Raw genomic sequence first — 21,306 nt, forward strand, 5'->3', positions numbered from 1 at the left:
AATTTTGAACCATCTTTATAAATAGGAATGGGAGGATGGTTTGAAAGATGTTCAGCAAATAACAGACAGTATTTCCAATCGGAAGTATCTGCTTTTCTCAGATGACTTAAAGATAGCTCATATTTGGGGACTGTAAAAAGCCATGGTGGAATGGGCTGACCAGTGGATACAGCAATGTTATCCAAGAACAGACCCAATTCATCCAACTGCATCTGGATCGAAGGCCAAAAGGAGCAATGGCAGATCGTCTGTTCTGAAAAAGAATGGCCCACCGAGGAACAAAAATACAACCCCCAGGTGTGATGCTTTAGTAAGGAACAAAGTTTTGAAGCATACTGTAAAGAGAATTTGCAAACAGCGGAGGTGCAAAGAAGGTTCATGAGCCAATGTATAAGTTCTAAATTGGGGAAGTGCTGAAAGCCCCATAGACCAGTGATCCATAGTTGAGTTTCAATCAAATAAGAGCATGATATATCTTTAGCATAAAACATCAATCCACTCCCCAAGCAATGGAAGAGAGAACAAGGAGAATGGTTCAGTGTTCTTGTACATTTGACCTGTAATTGCCATTAATCTTTATACTGAAAAGTGTAATACTCAAAACACAGACTTGAGGGACTCCAAGTTCCTGCAGAAAAGAGTGGGAAAGTGTTGAAACCACACAAACTTGGAATCACTCATACATTACAAAATTTGTATTAAAAAATGGGCAAATGGCCACGTAACCCATATATAAATGTCTTGCAACATGCCATACCTCCATGTTGTATCATAAGCCTTCTCAATGTCAAGGAATATTGATACAAAAATGTTTGTATTTGACAAAGGCTTCTCTGATCAACATTTCAAGTCAAATCAGGTGGTCCATGGTGGAGTGCTGTTGTTGGAACCCACACTGAGTGGGCAAGAGGAGGTTGTTTGATTTGAAGAACCAAACAAGACAAGCACTAACCATCCTCTCTAACGTCTTACAGAGACAGCTCATCAAAGCAACTGAATGGTAGTTTGAAGGAATCTTGGGATCCTTCCCAGGCTTAGAGAAAGGTAGGACAATATAGCCTGGTTTCAGTCATCAGGAAAAACATTCTCCTGCCAGATCCAGTTAAAAACAATCAAAAGAACAGCAAGAGAAGCAGGAGATAGATGGTGCAGCATTTCAGTTTGTTTGATCCAGCTTCCATCAGGGTACATGGTTCAGGAGAGAGCAACTGTTCAATGAGAGCACCAAGGTCTGATTGATCATAGGTCTCTCCAGGTGACAGGTAGAGAGAACAAACAGTGATTGTACATTCCAAGAAAACACAGATGGCTACAGCCTCCAAGGGTGTGTTGAGTGGCAAAGACAGGGTGGGCACATGCTGCTCAACCAACAGTGCCACCCCTCCATGCACTCGTCCATCACACAGTCTGTCATTTTTATACAAAGAAAACTGTCGAAAGGTGACTGTATCAGCAGGTTTCAGAAGTGTTTCCTGTAAGGAAAGGCATACAGGATGGTAGGAAGCAATTAGTGTTTTGATGTCATCTAGATTAGAACATAAACCTCGACAGTTTCATTATATCAATGTGGCCATTTTTATTTATGTTTAAGCGAATTGGGTGGAGAACCCTTCTCTTTATGAACACCTCTTTTTTCTTTACTGTCTTTATTCGAGGGAGGTTTATCGACCTCCACAGATCCTTCTCTGGGTCAATTGGGCAGGTCTTTGCTGTTGGAAGAGGATTTCAAAGACTAAGGACGTGAACAAATGATTGCTTTGCATCTTGGGATGGGAGAAGAAGATGTATCCGAGGTATTGCCTGTGCCCAGAACCAAAGGAAGTGGATCTTGGGATTTGCTGGAATGTATGTTAGGGACAGAGATGTGTGTTGAAGTTGATTCATTAACTTTATATATGGAGGTCAGAAGACTTTTCATTTAGTTTGAGAATGATTCTTCTGGAGTCACAGAGATCTGTCTGCACTCTCACTGTAGTAGTGAAACAAGGTGCAGCAGCATACGTCTGAGATGAAGTGGTGGACAGCAACTTTCGAGCCTTAGGATAAGTAATGCTATGAATCATTTTAAAACATTGCACCTCTTTTTCCTCCAACCATTTAGGGCATGAACAAAAGTAGGATGGGTGAGAGCCATAGTAATTGTTGCAATAAGGGTCCGTTTCACACTCATAGGCATCGTGGTCCTTGTCAGAGCAATGAGCACACGTCAAGGAACCACGACATGACGTCTTTGAGTGACCGAACTCCTGATACTGGAAACATCCAAGAGGGTTTGGAATGTGTGGCTGTACCCTGAAATTATGATAACTTGCCTTGATGGTAGCAGGTGGACATGGTGATGTAAATGTCAGAATGAGGACACTGGTTGACATTGTAATTCCATCTTTGCGAGTGGAGATATGCCTTACTGCAGAAATTCCTTGGGTGGAGAAACCAGCAAGAACCTCTGACTTAGGGATGTTCTTCAATGTCCACAACACCTGTTGAGAACATCCAACACTGGTATTTGGTTGATACTAGCCTAGATGACCAGCAGATTGACCCAAGGGGGGCATCCCATGACTGACCGTCTACAGGAATTCAAGGCCAAAGTGGTGTGTTAGGGTCAGACCCCTCAACCACCAGGATTCTCTCCTCCCCTTCATGGGTCACCATGCATGGCAAACAAATGGGTGGATGTTTAGATCCCAGAGGAGGTAAACTGAAAGAACAGAACCTTCCCTGGGAGGTCCCCTCACCACATATAGGAATTCACACCAAGGGGCACAAAGTAGGATTCTGTAAAAATAAGGTAAGGAACCCTGAAAAGGTAAAGATACAAGTATAGGAATAAAAATACTCATCCCCTCTGTGTAATTTAGTAGAAGTGGGTAAAATGGTTACAGAACATAATTGAACACAATCTAATGAAGATACAGACAAATCATGCAAAATAAAAGTATTGGGGAGGTCCAGGTACCAACCTGCACAATGTTCTCCAGCAGAAAATTCAACCAGGCTGCTAAGGACATTTAAAAGTGGCGAATCTGACTCCCAGTATTTTCATTGCTCCATAGAGAGCTCAAAATAAGCAATATGGAACAATTTCATACCAACCTTGTCAATGAAAATGGGGATGAATTCTAGGAAAGTGAATGATCCCAATGAATGAAAAATTGTTGTCTGACATCTGTAAAGGCATTAGTGCATTGGAACAACATTTCTTCAGGTAATTTGTTGTGTTAGAACAAAAAAAATGAGGAGCCACCTACTATGTTAGCTGTAAAGAATCAAACCTTGGACTTCAGCATAGTAAGTCCATAAACTCACCACAATCCCGTAAATGGACTGCAAAGTCAACAGAATAAAAGAGGGCATGGGAAAGAGAGAATTAAAATTATCTTTACAATGTTCAGAACCACTCTCAATTGCAGCTTTAGAGCCTGGTAGAGGAAAACTATCAAACTAAATATGTCTTTATTGTGAATAAGATCACTGACACTCTTAACTGAAAGAAATATTTTTAAAAACATGTCTTATGATTGAAGATCCACAATTAAAACCAAAATAGCAATAACTTTACAGGTTTTTATGTACAACTAATGTCTCTGACTTACTATTTCTACTCTGCGTGTTGTGAGTTGTTGACTACCCCCTTCAAGATCTTTCTTAGTTTCGAGAAGTTGCTTCACCAAGCTACCTACAAAAATAAACATAAAAATGACAATAAAATTTATAAATATGTAAATAGAATTGGTCTCAGGAAAAATCAAGCAAAACAGTTTTCTTGGACTCCACACTTGAAATATGAATAATAATAAAACACTCTGAGATAAAGGCCATTATCAATTTAAGAAATATAATTTGACTGCACATGCTCAAGTGGATAAGAAAGATGCAAGTTGGTTGGTGTATTTTTGTTTGTTGCTAAGTGCAAAACTACACAATCATCTATCTGTGTTCTGCCCACTTGTCTTCCTCCTTTTAAGTCACCTCAATCATCTCTTGTTTCTACTCCCAATAGTTCTTCTATCCTTTCCTTCTCAGAAGCTACCAACATCTCACACAATCCACCCAACTAAAAACACATTCAATCTCTTACTGTAATTCTCCAAGTTCTTATTTAAATTCTGCTAGGGTTACAAACACAAATTACATTTCCCATAAAACCTCACATTCCACATATAGCAACATTTGTTTTTCTTATGCTTCTGCCGTCATTATTGCTTACTCACACACCCTTCCACTCCTTTATTGTTAAAAATTTATTCAGTATTAAACACTGCATATGCCACATTACAATCAATCTTCACCAATCAATCTCTTGTAGAATTAATTACCTTTATTAGGACACACTAGCCTAGTCTGTCATCTGTTATCATCAACTCTTACAATGACGAGGAATGCACTGTTTATATTTCATCAATTTGCAATATACACTCTGAAGAAGAAGCTACTCCCTCTTTTTTCCCTTACCCTTTTCCACTCCACGTGACCCAAGCAGTAAGTCACTCCACCACAGCAGAAAACAACTATTTCAAAAACTCAGAACACTTACTGAGAAACGAACAAGACATTATCAATGTGCCAAGATGTTAATGCACAACATAAATCGTAATATATCTCAATCTCTCGCATTAACAGCACCAATAACAATAGGAGCATGTTATCAATTTCTGCAATAAGTGGCAAAATGATTCTTGAAAACACCCCTTTACAACTCATGGATATCACTAAAACATTCTGTCAATATTCTAGATAAGAAATTTCACACTACAGTCACAAGGTCAATACTTCACTGGAAGAAACAACCAACAACAAAAATTTGCAAAGAGAACTGATACATTCCTTCTTAAAAAGAATAACAAAATTAATCTTCCTACCAATAACACCAATTCCAAAAGTGCTTCTAATAGCATTCTTTCAAATCCTTTATCATAAAGAAACTACCAGAGCATCAAGCACTCTACCAGATATTATCAAAATCACTTTATCTCACAATGAACAGCTTAAAAAATGTGTAAAAACACTTCATACTCTAATACGAATAAACTTTCCCAAACTAATAAATCTGTTGAAAATAACAGTGATGTGACCAAAATCATACAGGTAATGATACACACTCCTCATATATGTCTAACAATGGTAAACTTTCAAATATAACCTTTCTAGCTCATCAAAATTTCAAATAGTAATTGATCTTGCCAGGATAGTTTTAACTCTCTCAACATGGGCTTGGTCTATATTTGACCAATCACATCACCTATTTGTACTTATTTAGTCTTTTTAGATGTAATACTTCTAACTTTCAATAGTGGATATGTTCACAAAATTTGTCAGTCTTTCAGTTAATATTATAAGTCTTCAACATATAAAAAATTCATATTTAGTGAAGTATTTTTAACAAAACAAAATAAAGATTTGTTCATGAATATACTGCATATTTGTTTTGAACAGTCTTTGTGAAAAGTAATTTTCATGTTAAAAGTAAAAATAATATTTCTTATCTCAGACCTCTTTTGTGTAATCCTAATACTTCCTAAACACACGTCAAACTTTTTTTTTTATCAGTAAAACTTGATATTTTATCTGTTATTTTCTCTACCTTAAGTCAAAATTGGATCAGTCAACTTAACCGACCTTGCAACAACCAAAAATAATTTTAAAAAATTAAATCTAAATTGCCCCTTTTTTTCCTTGTATAATGACTTCATAATATAATATGGTACCACATTCATTTATCCTAATTAGCTTTAAGTTTGTAACAGTATACATCTATTTAATAAATTAAATTTTCTTATATTGCCCTTTGTACCTTGACTAACCACTGTCCATGCAATTATAAGTTACAAATAACTTAGGACATGTAGATCATGTTAGGCCCTCAAATTACATTACCCATGAGCTACCAGTACAAGTAGTTGGCATGTGCCTTGTGTAACAATATTAAGAATAGTTTTATATAAAAGAATAAAATTCATCTTAATACCAATAACACCCATTCAAAAAGTGATAAATGAATAACAAAATTAATCTCTTCCTACCAGTTAATAAACATATATTTAGCCAATCCCAAAGAAATAGGTTTTACAAAAATTATAAGCCTATCAGACTTACTGCTCTGACAGTATGATCTCATGACAACCAGTAAACACATGCTGACATTGTAATGAAACATGTTTTCAAAGAATTATTATTTTACTCATAAAGATGTCCCAATGAGTTAAACTAAGAGGTCAGCTCTATGTGTAAATAAAAGTTACAAATAATTTCTATGTCTCTACTTAAGCCTACAGTAGAATGAAATGGCTTGTAACAAAAGTGTTCAACAGTTAAGCCACACAAAACACAAAAAAAAGGAATAAAATAAAACAAAAGATCTTTCTTAAGATTATGTGTGTGTTTATAAACACTCTTTAAAGTTTTGTATCAGCTACATAGTGTTAGTATGGTTATAGACATACCTTGTTGTTCATCTTCTATTGGGTCTTTTGGTGCTAGAAGTTCCTATAAATAAGGAACAAAATATATTCAAGTTTAGAAAAATATCTAATTTTTAACATTTAGAAAAGTAACAATGAAATCAAACTTTAAGAACTTGAGACTGGGTACTTGAGCAAATATTTTCTCACATGCAGTAATCCTCTGTTAAAAGAAGAGTTTTAATGGATATTTGGTTAGCATTTAGTCACTTTGCTTGATAACAGGAATAGTGCTAATCAGTAGCTACATGTATTTACTGAAAATCTCACACAATTTACTAAGAACAAGATAAGTTAAGACCTTCCTCAGGCACTAGGAAGTTAAAAATAACAAATAAAAAAACTCAAAACTGGTAGATTAATTTTTTTTGTAACGGCTACAATAATTATGAAACTCAGTTTTTGGTAACATCTTATGAGCATTATTAATTCAACAAAAAACTGAACAAGATGCATTCTATATAAAAATACATGAAAGTTAATTAATATATTTAGAAGAACTTTGTAAATAGAACAAATATATTCAAAATGATTATAGGCTTACACATTCAAACAGCTGTTCAGAAAAATGTTTAGAAAACAAACTCTTACTCAACTCTTACATTCAAATAAAATAAATGCAAGCAAAAACTGAGTCCTGAATAAATAAACACAAGAAGTGAAATAAGACAACAAATCATAAAAGCAATATAGCTTACAGCACACTAGTTTCATAAATAGCCAATAGTAATTTAATGATTGTTCACATTAATTCCAAAATTAAACAGCTGGCAGCAAATCAAAAACAAAAAGTGCATATTGTAGGTCTTTTGATAGCACATACACATTGGTTCTATGAATCAGACGAGTTATACATAATACAACAATTCAGGTATTTTTCATAACTACTAAAACTTTTGCTGAGTAAACAGTTTGCATGAACCAGAATATCTGAGGAAATCTAATCAAATGAAAGATATTTTGACAGAAGAATTTTTGGGGAAGAAAAAGGTTTCACAGTATGTTCTCAGTTATCTTCACCTCATTAAAATGTTTGAGAGAGCTTATTTAATGTGGTATTGAACTGCACTACGAAACTAATAAAATTAATCAACTTACAGGTTTTAGTTCAGGCTCAAGGGGCCCTGATTCTTCAATCACAAATGCTTCATCTTCATCATCAGACTTGGATTCTGAGTCAACTATCACATTAGTAACAGGTTTTGCACTAGCCAACCTTTAACAAAAAATTGTTGCTCATTTTTAACATTATATAATAACCACAAACAAATTCCTGCAAACAGAGTACTATTAACCATTTTGATCTTTTTTTTTAAATTAGAGTAATGGTTTGGCTTCAAAACATTTACAAAAAAAAAAGATTCATACATCATTGCAAACACCATAAAAAACAACAAATGTAAACCATACTTGCACCTATTACTTTGAAAATACAAGTCACTGGCACCAAAATTACTTAAAATATACACAAATCACAGCTCATCTAGTAAGCTTGCTTGTTTGTCTGAATAGCTACTCTAATGGTTGGATAGTTATGTCAAAGTTTGCAATTCGTAATTGAATAGAGGTATTCTTCACCTGAAATGAATCCTTATACATGAAGCAACTAGTCAAGAGTACCTACTGCTTAAAGTGACTAGTTTTAACTAAATATTTTAGTTATCTGCCATTCATATGACATATACATAGCTAAAGGTGTAACATGTGTCTGCCAAAGACTTGTCTCAAACCTGATACCCATGAACTGCTGTTCATTACATTAACCATCAAGGATATACCCAAGCCATATGAAACTGCAAATTGACTTTTTTTTTCACCAAGCATTTTTGTATGAAAAAGTTTAAAAATGGCAACAAATAATAGACTAAACATAAATGTTTATGTTCATAAATCTCTATCATGGAAAACATCTTAAAACTTAGCTGCATTTAGACTTATACATCTAGATATTTTTATCATCAAAAGGACACTGTGGTAGTGTTGTCTATTTCTCTTGATCTTTATTATTAAATATTTTAAATGATTGATAAAAAAAGAAAGATATACTATTATTACACTTCACCCAAATAATGGTGTTAGTTACTGAAAAATAAAATATGGGAAAATCTGCATTTATCTCAGTTTAATTTATCTGATAATCAAAATTCATTGCTCTACTCTGTAATATCAAATATATAATAAATTCTCTATTTAATAATCGAAAGTGTATTTGATTTGTTGAACCTTGCATAAAAGTACTTGAAACCTATCTGTAATAGTCAAGAGCAATAAAGATGGCACTGACTCCTAGTGACCAAATGAGCTAACTCTTTCCAAGATGACATATCAATAATTGCATCCTGAAGCCACTTGAGACATTTTGTTTATTTACTGAGAATTAAGTACAAAGCTACACAACGAGCTATCTGTGTTCTGCTCACTACAGATACTAAAACCCAGTTTCTTGTGGTGCAAGTCCACAAATATACTGCTGTGCCACTGAAGGGGGAGGGGAGGAAAGGTGCTACTAGAGACACACACCATTTATTCACCTTTTGTAAGCTATTACTCTATTTTTGCTTCCTTTGACTTTACCACATCACTGTATTTTCATTTTTGTTTGCTAACAGCTCATGTCCAATATATATCAGTTTCTTCTTGAAAAGCAGCAGCTTCAAAAGACCCAGTATCTCTTACTTGGTCCAGGACACATTAACTATTCCTTCTTGCTGTTTATTGGATCATGAGCAATCTTCTCTTGCACCACACTTCAATAAGGTGATCTTCTTTCTCCTGATTTTTTTGTAAGGTGTATCACTACTGAGAAAAAACAATTTATCTTAAAGTTTCTCAGAAACGCCTTGTACTATGTTAGTCAAAACAGACCTTGCTGTTCTTATCACTTCATCACAACTTCCACTTCTGTATTCTAGACTATTGAAAAATTAAGCTTTCCACTACCTCCACTTGGTTATTGCTTACACAGTATTGTCTCTTACCTCTTTTCAGACTGCATCTAGTAGTTCACAATCTGTTCCACACTCATAGCCTGGTAATGTCTTTGCCAATTGAAGTATGCTTTCCCACCTTCTACTGTGAATAATATAGTCCATTCGGTCTCAATACTGTCTATTAAGCATGTAGTCTATGCTTAGGTTAACTGAAGTTGGTGTTTGCTGCTTACGGTGTTTTTGTCACAAAATTCCAATAACCTTTCTCCTGCTCCATTTCATACCTATAATCCATATTTTCCTGCTATGTCTGGTTCATTCATCTTTCCAATTTTTGCACTATAGTCACCAATAATTAACAAAGTATCCTTTTTCATGTGCCATCCATCAACTATTTTAGTTTTCAACAGAATTCGTTAATACTCATCTCTTAAATGCCTGTGGTATTTGCATGATATCCTTTAGTTCTTAGGGATATAATTCTATTGTTCACCAGGTTGCAACCTTTATAAATATTGTTTTACTTATATTTTAATTTTGGATGTTTTTCTTTTAACATATACTTAATTTTTAATGTGTTTTTTTTTCTGTTCTTGTCCTTTACACACTGACAGTGCCCTAGAGGCTTATTAGCATCTCTGGCAGCACGCACAACCCTCTGGCACAATATTAATGCACCATGTAATATCCTAAAGTCATGAGTACAGATGCAAAATATGATGTATATTTAAAAATGTTTAATCCCTCCAATTATCCCTTTTAAAAGAAGTTTAATGAATAATTAACTAAAACATAAAAACCTACATAAAATTTAACTATAACATATTCAGGTAAGAAATAGCTGTAAGTGCAATAGTTGATCAAGCAGCCAAAAATATTAGTCAGTTGCATATACTCCATGAGATAACTTTGAGCCCATTTCAAAATAACCATTGCAAGATTATATTGTGTGTTATGTAGCATCTGCTGAAGATGGATATGGCACCTGTAAGGGAGGTTGAAAAATATATTGCTTGTTTCAACTATATTTATTCACAAAATTCAGAAATGTGCAATCAAAGTTTATGTAAGTACCATATTGTCTAAATGTACCTCTACTCAACTTTCATTGTATTACTGAATGTATAGAGAGCCAAGAGTAGAGAATGTTAATAGCTTGTTGGCCACATGATGATACATCTAAAGTTAAAGTAATTTTTTTAAAGGTTTCTTTTAAAATAAAATATATAAAACTTCAGCTCATAACATACATTGTAATGTTTATTTTATTTGTATGCATTGATATTAAATATTCACAATTAAATTTTAAATGTAACGCAATGACTTGTACAGAAAAAAAGGTTTTAAAGGGGGTATACCTGGTGCATAAGGGTTAAACCACCTTACTACTAATGTATTTTCATGAAGTTAGTATTATCAATTTTGTATTTTTAATTTCATGCAAAGTTACTCAACGGCTTTCTGAGCTAGCTGTCCCTAATTCAGCAGTGTAAGACTGGAGGGAAGGTAGCTAGTTAACACCACCCACCATCAAATTTTGGGCTACTCTTTTACCAACGAATAGTTGGTATTGACTGTAACATTATAATGCCCCCTTGGCTGAAAGGGCGAGCATATTTGGTGAAATGGGGATTTGAACATGCAACCCTCGGGTTACAAGTCAAATGCCTTAACCACCTGACCATGCCAGGGTTATTATCAAGTACATTGTAACTTCAAGTTTCATATAATCTAAGTTTTTATTCCTTTATTTCAAAAGAAACATCTAAAACAATAAGTAAAACTCCAATTTTGTTGTCACATGATGTGCATGCAGTTACAAATATCTCAGTTTGGGTATTTTTCTATTTCTATTTAGTTTTTCTCTGAAGTACCACAATGATGTATAGACAAGCTTCTAAGCATACAATCTCACATTCCAAACATGTTTTACCATAACACTTGAGACTTTGAAAGAAAAAGTTGAAAATTTCCTCCCTCTAATAGTAGCCACACAGACTTTTGAAAGTAGAAAGGTTGTTGCAAAGCAAATGAGTTCATTTGAATTATACATTTATAACCAATAGAAAAAGCATTTATTTAAAACAATAATTTCTAAAGGTTATCTTTTAACTAGTGTGGAGTACACACTTACAAGTCTGACCACTGCTTTATACTGTTGGACCATTCACTCCTGGCACTTAAAATTTTTTCTTGCCTTATATAAATTAGTTTGACAAACAGTTGAATTGCATTTAAATCTTATATTTTACTTAATTATGTACTATTTGTATTTTAAAATTCATATTTGAAGGGTTTAAGAAATCTTTAATTTAAGGATAAAATAAAAATTTTACTTGGAAATATTAATAATACAAGAACTTATTGCTGTGAAGTTGAAAGTACATTAATAAAAGATGAGCATATATTTCCCACGAAAATAATATAAAGTTATATCTCTGGTACAATGTTTAATTAATGCAGTACACCCTTGAAATCATGCAAATTAAAATCTTTACTTTATTAATTTAAAATCCTTACACACAGAGGCTTAACTGATTATGTACATTTGCCAAAATCAACAACAATTCTCAATGCATTCTTCAACAAACAATGTACAATATCCCTTATTACCATTAATTCTACCTTTAATATAACTAATATTTTTTTAAAAACAATTTAGTAGCTCTCTGTAATAATTGTATCTTAGTCAAGTAGCTACCTCATTTGTTCTTCTGCCTGTATAATGTCACGATTTCGAACCTTTGGTGGTGCTGGCCTGGCACTAGGTGGGCGAGCTGATTTAAGAGCAGACCTCAATGAAGACCTGAGAGAAATGACATTACTACAGTTATGAAGACAAAAGTAATACTTTATTCATACAGTAACTACTAGAAACCACAAATAAATTGCTAGAAATAACTATTTTAATGTCTATATAAAAAGTAAAATAAACTTTAGAGCATCTCATAGAGAAATAAATTACATTTTACAAGCCAGCTATTAAATTCTAAGTAAAGAAATATGCAAATATGGGACATTTTCTTTGCTTTATTTTAGATTTTACTTACAAAACCATCAATATGTGCTTTACGATAAACATGTATACAATTACCAGACCAGAGTAATTAGATCAGGGAAACAAATGTGATGATTCTTCACAACTATTAACTTACAATTGCCCACTTTTTAAGTTTTATAATTGGACAACAAAGATCATCATTTATATGTATGTAAAACACATGTTCATGAAAACAAAATACTAAACTGATATGAAATTAAAGATACTAAATGTTTCACATTCAAGTCTGAACCATTATAATATATACAGTACAAGTATTACAATGACTGAATTATAGAATTACTAATGCTTTATATTTTCTCTTAAATTATTCATTAACTCACAAAATTAAAAATCAACATGATTTTAATTTAAGCTCAATTCTTGGAAACTAAAGTACACTTAAATTGAATCTGGTAAAAATAAATAAAAAAATAAAAAATCCACAACTGAAATGAAAAATGTCCTAGACACACATGTAAAGTAACCTTTACAGATGGTTTTATAAAATTTGGTTCAGCATTTAAACAGTATATATAATAATAATGTACACACTAAGTAATTTTGGAAATTACCTTTAAAAGGTGGAAATGGAAGGATTAAAACTAATTACAGTACAAGATTACTGACAAGTAAAAACAATAGCATAGCAAAATTGTCTAATACATGCATTATAAAACAGCTGGCAATTAGAAAGTAAATTTAATAAAATACAACACAAATTTGGATATTTAGAACCATAAAAACTAATCAAACTTTGATATGAATAAAAAAAAATATTTTTGTTGACAAAATTCAACTTATTGATGGTAAAATGTATGTTACAACAAGTACAATAAGTTTTAGGTTACCTGTATGCATGGTGAAAATGCATGTTGTAAAATATTATTGCATGATAGAAGAACTAAAACATTTAAATATAACACTACACTTATGTTACAATTTTACTAGAAAATTCAAGAATGTAAATAATAAATAATAAAATACTGTTGGAATTGTTTGCATTATCACAGTAGATACAACTTTTATTACAAGTTATAATTTTAATGCCTATAAAATTTAGCATTTTCAGGATCATGGTATTTGTTGTAATTCCTGGCACTAAAGATATACATATGAAATTTTACAAAAACTGGTATATGAATTAATGATTGAAATATGTTCAAATATTGATAATCAACCTTGCTGATGGTGGAGGACCATCAGTTGCATCAGAAGATGAACTAAATGATGAGGGAGGTCTCAGATTTTACCGAACTTCTTCCATGCTTGTTCCTGCAAGAACAAAACATATTGTACAAAATATTAACCTTTATTACAATTATAATATAAGGCTAATAGAAATAAAAAAAACAACTATCTAAGAGGATAAACTACATGATAAATTTAAAAGAAGCCTTATTTATAGACTGTAATCATCTGACTGATTTTATTAGAGTTTAATGTTCTCAATCTATTCACCTACTTTTTGTATATTTAATTTCAATTACTTCCATGTGTGATGATAGTAATCAAGACTTTAAGTGCAACATTTCTGTTGATTGCTTTTCAACTTTACTTTGTCCTCAAGTTAGTGGAATTTGTTTTTGGCTGGTATGTTTTGATAAAAACTTTGTTTTTATTTATTCTTCTTTTTGAATGAGGTACTACATTCAGTGAATGAAAGATTATTTCAAAGAGCAATAAATTCTTTTCGTTTATATATTATAATAATTTATTTTGGGTTAAAAGCCAGAGGTTTCATTATAGTTACAAAAAATGTCAGGAAGGAACAGGCAGCAAGATTATGTGCCAAATGTTCGTGGATACAAAGTGGTTAAACATTTGCAAAGAAAACAGTGTTATATACATTATTTATTTACAATATATTCAGTGTGGCACTTGGAAGCTTAATAAAAGTTCAGGCAGTCCTTCTTAATAGCACAGATTTAGAAGACCCACCCATACTTAAAATCTAGTTGAGTAAGCTCTTCTAAGAAGATTGTCAATCAGGTTTTCCTTTCTATTCTTGTACGAGATAAGAATAAGACTGCTTTACAGTTACGAAGAAATTTCTTTCATAATAAACTACATTTACAAGGAGCACTTGTGATTGGCATAAATGCAGCAAGCATTAAAAATTGAGTAAACATCAGCACAGTAGTTATAAATTCCTCAAAATTTGATTAGTCTGAAGCATGACCATTATACGTTTTTTCTACATACTTGGTTAGCATTGTTGTAGACTCATTGTCTACATTTAAAGCTTCCGTTCTGTATTTGTTGAAAGATTTTAGCTCCAGAAATTTGCTAGCACTCAAACTTGTCAAAAAGTGATAAAATGAGACAAAGAAAATGTACATGGTATGCATAGTGTTAATTTTTGCACAATACATACACAATCTTGTATTAAGATGACACCTGAATGACTGATCCAACGCTCTGTATGTATTTGTTACAAGATCACTGGACATAATTACTCTACTTCAGTAGTTTGTTTATGTTGGTGAGAGTTTGGTTGTAGAACATATGCTGTTGCTGAAGTGATACTTTGTTTTTCAAATTTCTTTCTAAATTAATGTTTAAGATTAGGATGAACAGAAGATAGTAATGGTACTAAGAATTCTGAATGTAAAAATATGCTATTAACTCTGAAGCATGGCTGAGTATATGAAAAATATCTTAAATTTGGTGAAAACTAGGAATTTTGGAAAAGTTTCCTTCTGTGTATTACTCTTATTAAGTGAGCCTTTTTCAAAACAATAATTTTTGCTCCAAGTTGTAGATAAGATCTTTTATTATTGCTAATTGTGTATAAGAACAATAAAGAACTTGATTCTTGATGTAAAAATGTCCAGCACTGGTTTATTTGTTGATCAAAAGGAAACAAAAAGAAACATATTAATAATTTACACATGGTGAGCCAAGTTGTTCGTAATCAATAATCATGTACAGATACGATCATTATTTAAGGTTTAAATCATTCATATATTTTACGTGTAGTTTGAATGTGAGAGATAAAAAAAAAAAAAAATTCAACAAACCTAGCTCCTTTGTAAATAAAATATTTTCCAACAGTGCTAGTTATTAGACTTTTTTAACTATGAATTATCTACTATTGTCATTTCACATATTTTCTTTTTGTGGTGCTTTTATTTGAACTTAACTACCATATTCTACAAGTTTTAAATGTTCATGCATTAACTGAATGAACCTAATACTTAAATTATTATGTAACATAACATTTACCAGATTCACTGGGTGGAACATTCATTTTTGGTTTAGCTGAGCCAGTGTGAGACCTTGATCTACCTGTTGTTGGTCTTGTTGATGGAGGTCGAGAAATGATGGCACTTGAAACAGCCTTGGGGGAATAATTTAAACAGTGTGACCTGTTGATGTTTAAGTAATTCCTTAACTATTCTACAATTAAAGTTATAGCCGTATGTGATAATTTTTATCTAGAATTTCACAGCTAAGACATTTATCATTAAACTGGTTCAGATAATTATCTTCTGATAGTAAAATTCATGTATATACTTTAAAAAAAAAGTAATGGACTCACTGAAAGCACCATACTGTAAAAAATATTTGTTCACTTATAATGAGTGAAATCTCAAATGATTTCAGCAAAACTGCTTAGCTTCAACAAACAGAAGTTTCATTACATAATGTATTTATGTCTCATAAGGAATGTCGTACATAGTTTATTACATACAAAAATTGTTTTAGGCAATGTTGACATTGTAGAAGAGTTTCTATACAATACGTCTTACTGAACAAGCTATTATTATATATAAGAACTACTAATTGTAAATCATTTAATTCAGCAAGCTACTACACAACTCTGCTTAAAGTAAATGAATACAAAATACTTACATTATAAAATATATTTACTTTTATATAATGGTGACCTTGCAGATAATTATGTATACTTTAAAGGCTATGATAAAATTCTGTGAAACAGTTTACATATATTTCTGGTCATTAAGCAATGGTCAAGAATTCAGGCTATGTTTTATCGGCTAGGAAAAGACAATGGAAAATAATCCTAATCAGAATATTTATAACCTCACGCAGATTACATATCTATACATAATCAAAGTTAAAGATTGAAATTAATCAAAAAATATGGTAAAGTGTATTAGATTTCAAAATGATTATATCTGCAAAGAAACTGCTATAATTTTAAGAAAAAATACTTACTATAAACAATTTAAAAACCATCTTTGTAGAAAAAAATAAATCACGATAACAAGAATAATGATAATGGATTAAGTTTCAATAATGTTGCACTTAACAGCAAAGTGAATACGTAACATTTTTATAGCAATGTTGTATTATGGTAGTAATGATAGTCAATAATTGTGTCAATTCTCCTATAATGTGATTAATTTTTGTCACGATGACGTAACGTTTTATCTTCCAAGAATACTTTTTGCTATGATTTACAATGATATTTTATGTACTTAGTGTTATAGTAAACACACATCAATTGTTGTAAAAATTAAAAGCCTAAACAAATCACCTAAATCTTATCTTATGTTTAAGCTGCTACTTATCCGTAGTTTTCAGAAACCTCTTGAAAATGACTTTCTACACTGGCAATAGCCAGGATTCAATCATTGGTCTTTTTTTTTTATAATATGGTGTTACCTACTTGAATAATACCCTCTATTAGAAACTGAATTGTCGAACAATCTGAATGCCTTCAAGGGGGCTACCAAGTTTTTTTTACTTCTGTGCTAGATTAACTAAGCATGTTATCAGCTAGGTGGATGCAAAAGGCTTTTTCTTGTCCTTTTTCACCTGGTTCATATTCTGTTATTTTAGTATTATTTCAGTTTATCCTAAAATCTTATTTGGCTTGAAAAGCTATTGCAGATATATATGTATATGCATTACTGGATTTTGTTTATCTGTTATACTCATGAATTGTAACTTTTACTGCTCTTTGTTTTGTTTCTCCAGCGTTTTGGAATATACATTTGGATGTAATATGTAATAATAAATGCAATTTTCCTTGGAAATTCCCTCCAAAAAAGCTAGTTTATACTCATAAGTTGGCTGACATATGTATTTATTATATGGCCACACATTACACACAAGATTCAAGAATTCATGAATCACCTAAACAGACATCCTGCCATGACACTAACTCCATTCACTACTAAAAAAACTTGAAGACAGAAGATTGTCTGCTAAAATGTAAGATAATAAATGTTCAGTAATTTGCATATAGTTACAAAAAATACATTCAATAATAATAAATGTTTCAACACTTGGATGATTGTTAAAGTTATTGTTCATGACAACAATGAATTCTTTATCAAATTGATGTATGAAATGACAAATGAAGCTTGCTGAAGAACATAATGTAGTCACACAGTGTAATCTATGCATATGTTACTTTAATCACAGTACATGTAAATTACTATTATGAGGTTTGCTATGATAATTTTTAACTGTACATTGTAACTAACATGTATAATAACAGAACGTTTCTACAACAAAAAATGCATCTCCACTAAATTAGTTTTATTATTATTATTATTGTAAGTCATATTTTTAATGGATACTTCAATAACAATTAACTCATGTTGCTTCAGTTCATTTAGCTGCTCAAAAAACAATGGAAAAAAACAAAAATAATATTTTGAATGGAGATATGCAAGGCTTCACCAGACAAAAAAACTGGTAATAAAGATGTCAACAAAACATTTGTTTAACATTTTCTCTTTCATAAGAAGATCCCTTGTTCTAACCTTTCTTCAACCAACCAACTCCAAATTGTGTATTTTAAGGTGGAAAAGCTTTTTTTGAAGATCATTTCCCTAAAAAATATTTTATAATAAAATTAACAAGACAATTAAAAAAAAAAGACTGAAGATAACCAGGAAATTATTCTAAAAGAGGAATAAAGCCTGTTCAATAATTTCTGAATATACTTTCACTGCTGCATATATTTCACTTACATGTCTCTATTAGTTCATAACGATGCAGACCTTAAAATATGTATGGTTTAGTAGTTATTACATATAGTATTTACACCCTAAAAGTACATTTTTCAGTAATTATTAAACTAAAAATCCTACTTCCACAGCTCCAGTATCAAGCTGATTTAGTTCTTCAAAACCTTGTCCTGTAAGGTGATCATCTAACAACCGATCTTGATCTTCAAACTACAAAATCATGAAATTATCCACTTATAACAACAATTAGTAAATGTATAAAAGTTTTATAACAACAGTTCATGTTAAATTGCATTTAAATAGGTATATAGAAGATCACTTTACCTCAAATTCCTGCAAAGATGTAATCATTTAGAAGAATATTCAGAAGTGAAAGTCATGCTTGAAAAGTTTTACAAGTAATGTTAAAAAATAATTTTTTTCTTCTTCCTTTTCTACATACACTGTTCAGTTAAACTTTAAACTCAAAATTCATTTTATTTCCAAAGATTCCTCCCTATTGTCTTATATACTGACCTGGATAAAACATCCATGATTGAGCTTTATAATTCAATATAAAAATATCTTTATAAATCAAGTAATACATTTATACAATGTCTGTTTTCAAGAAATTAGAAAAAAATATGGTTATACAATATGTTTGTAAAAATTCAATGAAAATGTAAAACTGGATTTTTTTAAAAATAAGTTCCAAGTGTAAACACACAGTAATAAGTATAAACACGCACATCTCCAATCTCTTAAACAACATTCTTGAAGGAACATTGCTGAGAATATAATTTTTTATGAACAGTAGCAAAGTTTTATTATTACTTTTTTTTTTAATCACAGGATAAATTATATTATGGATATCACACTTGAAAATCACCCTCATAATTATTTGATATATTATCTTAATTGGTACTTTTAGAGATAAAAAGGAATTTAAGTTAATTCTCATCTCCAGCTAAAATATAACACTTTTCAGTAGTTACTGAAAACATTTTTTGTGTTTCATAACCTATTTCAGTATTATCTCCATTTCCAAAAGTTATCTCTCACTGATCATCAGCACTTAAATAACAAGTATAATATACAACACTGACTGACATGTAACATCTACTGGTATACTACTGTTCTAGATTACACAAGTAATCTTAAACTCCACAACCAAGTATGCTTATTAAGATGTAGCTCTTGAATATATAAATAAATTATAACATTACTAACATCTGGAATACAACAATACAACTTCAAATTAGGAAATAGGAAGGGATAAGACAAATAAAAATATGGTAATTTATTTTATGCAACAAGCACGCTTAACGAAGTTGGAAAACCTTATTCGTACGAGGAGAAAATTATAATCAAGTAACCAAAACATTCACGCAAGGAGAACTGCATATATAGAGATTTATCAGAAGGTATAACTTCCTCATTTGTGCAACATCTAATTATTTTGATACTACAGGTTTTTCCATTTTCTCTCAAAGCATATTGATTAATATAACAACCCACTGCCTACATTCATACTAAGTGAGGGAAAAATCCAATTTAGACTGTATAGTAAAAGGGCCCAATCAGATAACAACATTAAGCTGCCAAAATCTAAACATGCAAAAAAATGAAAAATACAAAATAAGGATAAGCATCACAGAGTTTTAATTAGCCAATGAAACTTTTAAATTAAAGTTTATTTTAGAGCAGAAAATAGACAAAAACCAAAATAAATATGTATGATTATCTGTGTAAATGATGTAAATCATTCATTACCACTGATAGTAATGTGTGTGTGTGTGTGTACACACACACATTTATGTAGGTTCCATATCTAGGTCAATTTTTGCTTAACCAATAAGTAGTTTCCTCATATTCCTGCAGAGAAACGTAAAGTTTGTTTATCCCATTGGACATTTTATTATAATTAAATAAATCAGTACTGTTCCTTGTCTTATACTGCTTATTACACAATATTTATATTCATTATATACCTGATTTTACTTCTACATCACAATTGTAAGCACTATCTATTATTTGATTGATTAAAATACCCTTGAAATCTTATGTAATAAGCAGTATAAGACACTAAAGGAACAGTACTGATTTATTTAATTATAATAAAATGTTAGTTCTTCATTCTCAAATAGTTAAACTTCATATTTGTTTCGCATAACACAAAAATGCTAAAAAGGTTTCATTTTTCACAGCATTCTGTAGTAATATAATTCAGTACATATGAAAGCAATATTTAATATCTAATACAATTACAATTTACATTTCTTGTGGTCTTAGTACATATAAGAATTTTGTTTCAAATAGACAACCCTAATACAGCACTGTGTCAAAACAAGATAGAGTGAGAACATTTAGGCACATATCAAATGCCATACACGAAGTGTAATTTTAAAGAAAAAATATAACGTGTTAAAGATGAAATTTCTTGAGTATGTTTGAGAGTAATCATTAATTTTTGTACTTTGATAATTTTAATAATCATTAAGTATTAACATTATATATTTTCAGTTGTTTTATTTCTGTCATTCCTATTCAAGTTACCTTCATTTGATATGCCTGGCAATAGCTACACAGATTTGGGAAAGGGAAAAATAATAAAAATCACATTGTGTAATCTCCATAAATTAAAGAAGTCTACATTTCTGAGTGAATGTGATGTGTAACTAACACAATCCCAACAGAGCTAATTTTGACACTGGAGCAAATGTGAAAAACTTGAAAAAATAAAAAACTATTTCATTGTCAGGAACTTACAAGAAGGTATCTTTGTACCAAATCCCATGCAAGTTGGTTGACACACACATAATAGTTTACAAAAACCAAGTTGTGCTTTCCTTGCTGAAACACTGAGTAAAAGACAAAAAATCTAGAAATGTTTACATCTCTCATTAGAACCTGCAAATATCTTTATACTACATTCAATTTAAACT

The 21,306-nt window shown here is 31.4% G+C and overlaps 1 protein-coding gene across 1 annotated transcript in view; it reads right to left on the reverse strand.

The window, feature by feature from the left end:
- Positions 1–21,306, reverse strand: part of IFT54 (intraflagellar transport 54) — a 59,731-nt gene that overhangs the window by 8,249 nt on the left and 30,176 nt on the right. The window contains exons 7-14 of the mRNA XM_076481600.1: positions 18,506–18,592; positions 15,660–15,774; positions 13,685–13,706; positions 13,613–13,654; positions 12,093–12,197; positions 7,560–7,677; positions 6,444–6,486; positions 3,597–3,679 (exon numbers count right to left, since the gene is read on the reverse strand). Coding sequence (XP_076337715.1) covers positions 3,597–3,679; positions 6,444–6,486; positions 7,560–7,677; positions 12,093–12,197; positions 13,613–13,654; positions 13,685–13,706; positions 15,660–15,774; positions 18,506–18,592 — 615 coding nt within the window. The remainder of the gene's footprint in view (positions 1–3,596; positions 3,680–6,443; positions 6,487–7,559; positions 7,678–12,092; positions 12,198–13,612; positions 13,655–13,684; positions 13,707–15,659; positions 15,775–18,505; positions 18,593–21,306) is intronic.

Source organism: Tachypleus tridentatus, chromosome 13 (genome assembly GCF_004210375.1).
Source record: "Tachypleus tridentatus isolate NWPU-2018 chromosome 13, ASM421037v1, whole genome shotgun sequence".
Classification (NCBI taxonomy): domain Eukaryota; kingdom Metazoa; phylum Arthropoda; class Merostomata; order Xiphosura; family Limulidae; genus Tachypleus; species Tachypleus tridentatus.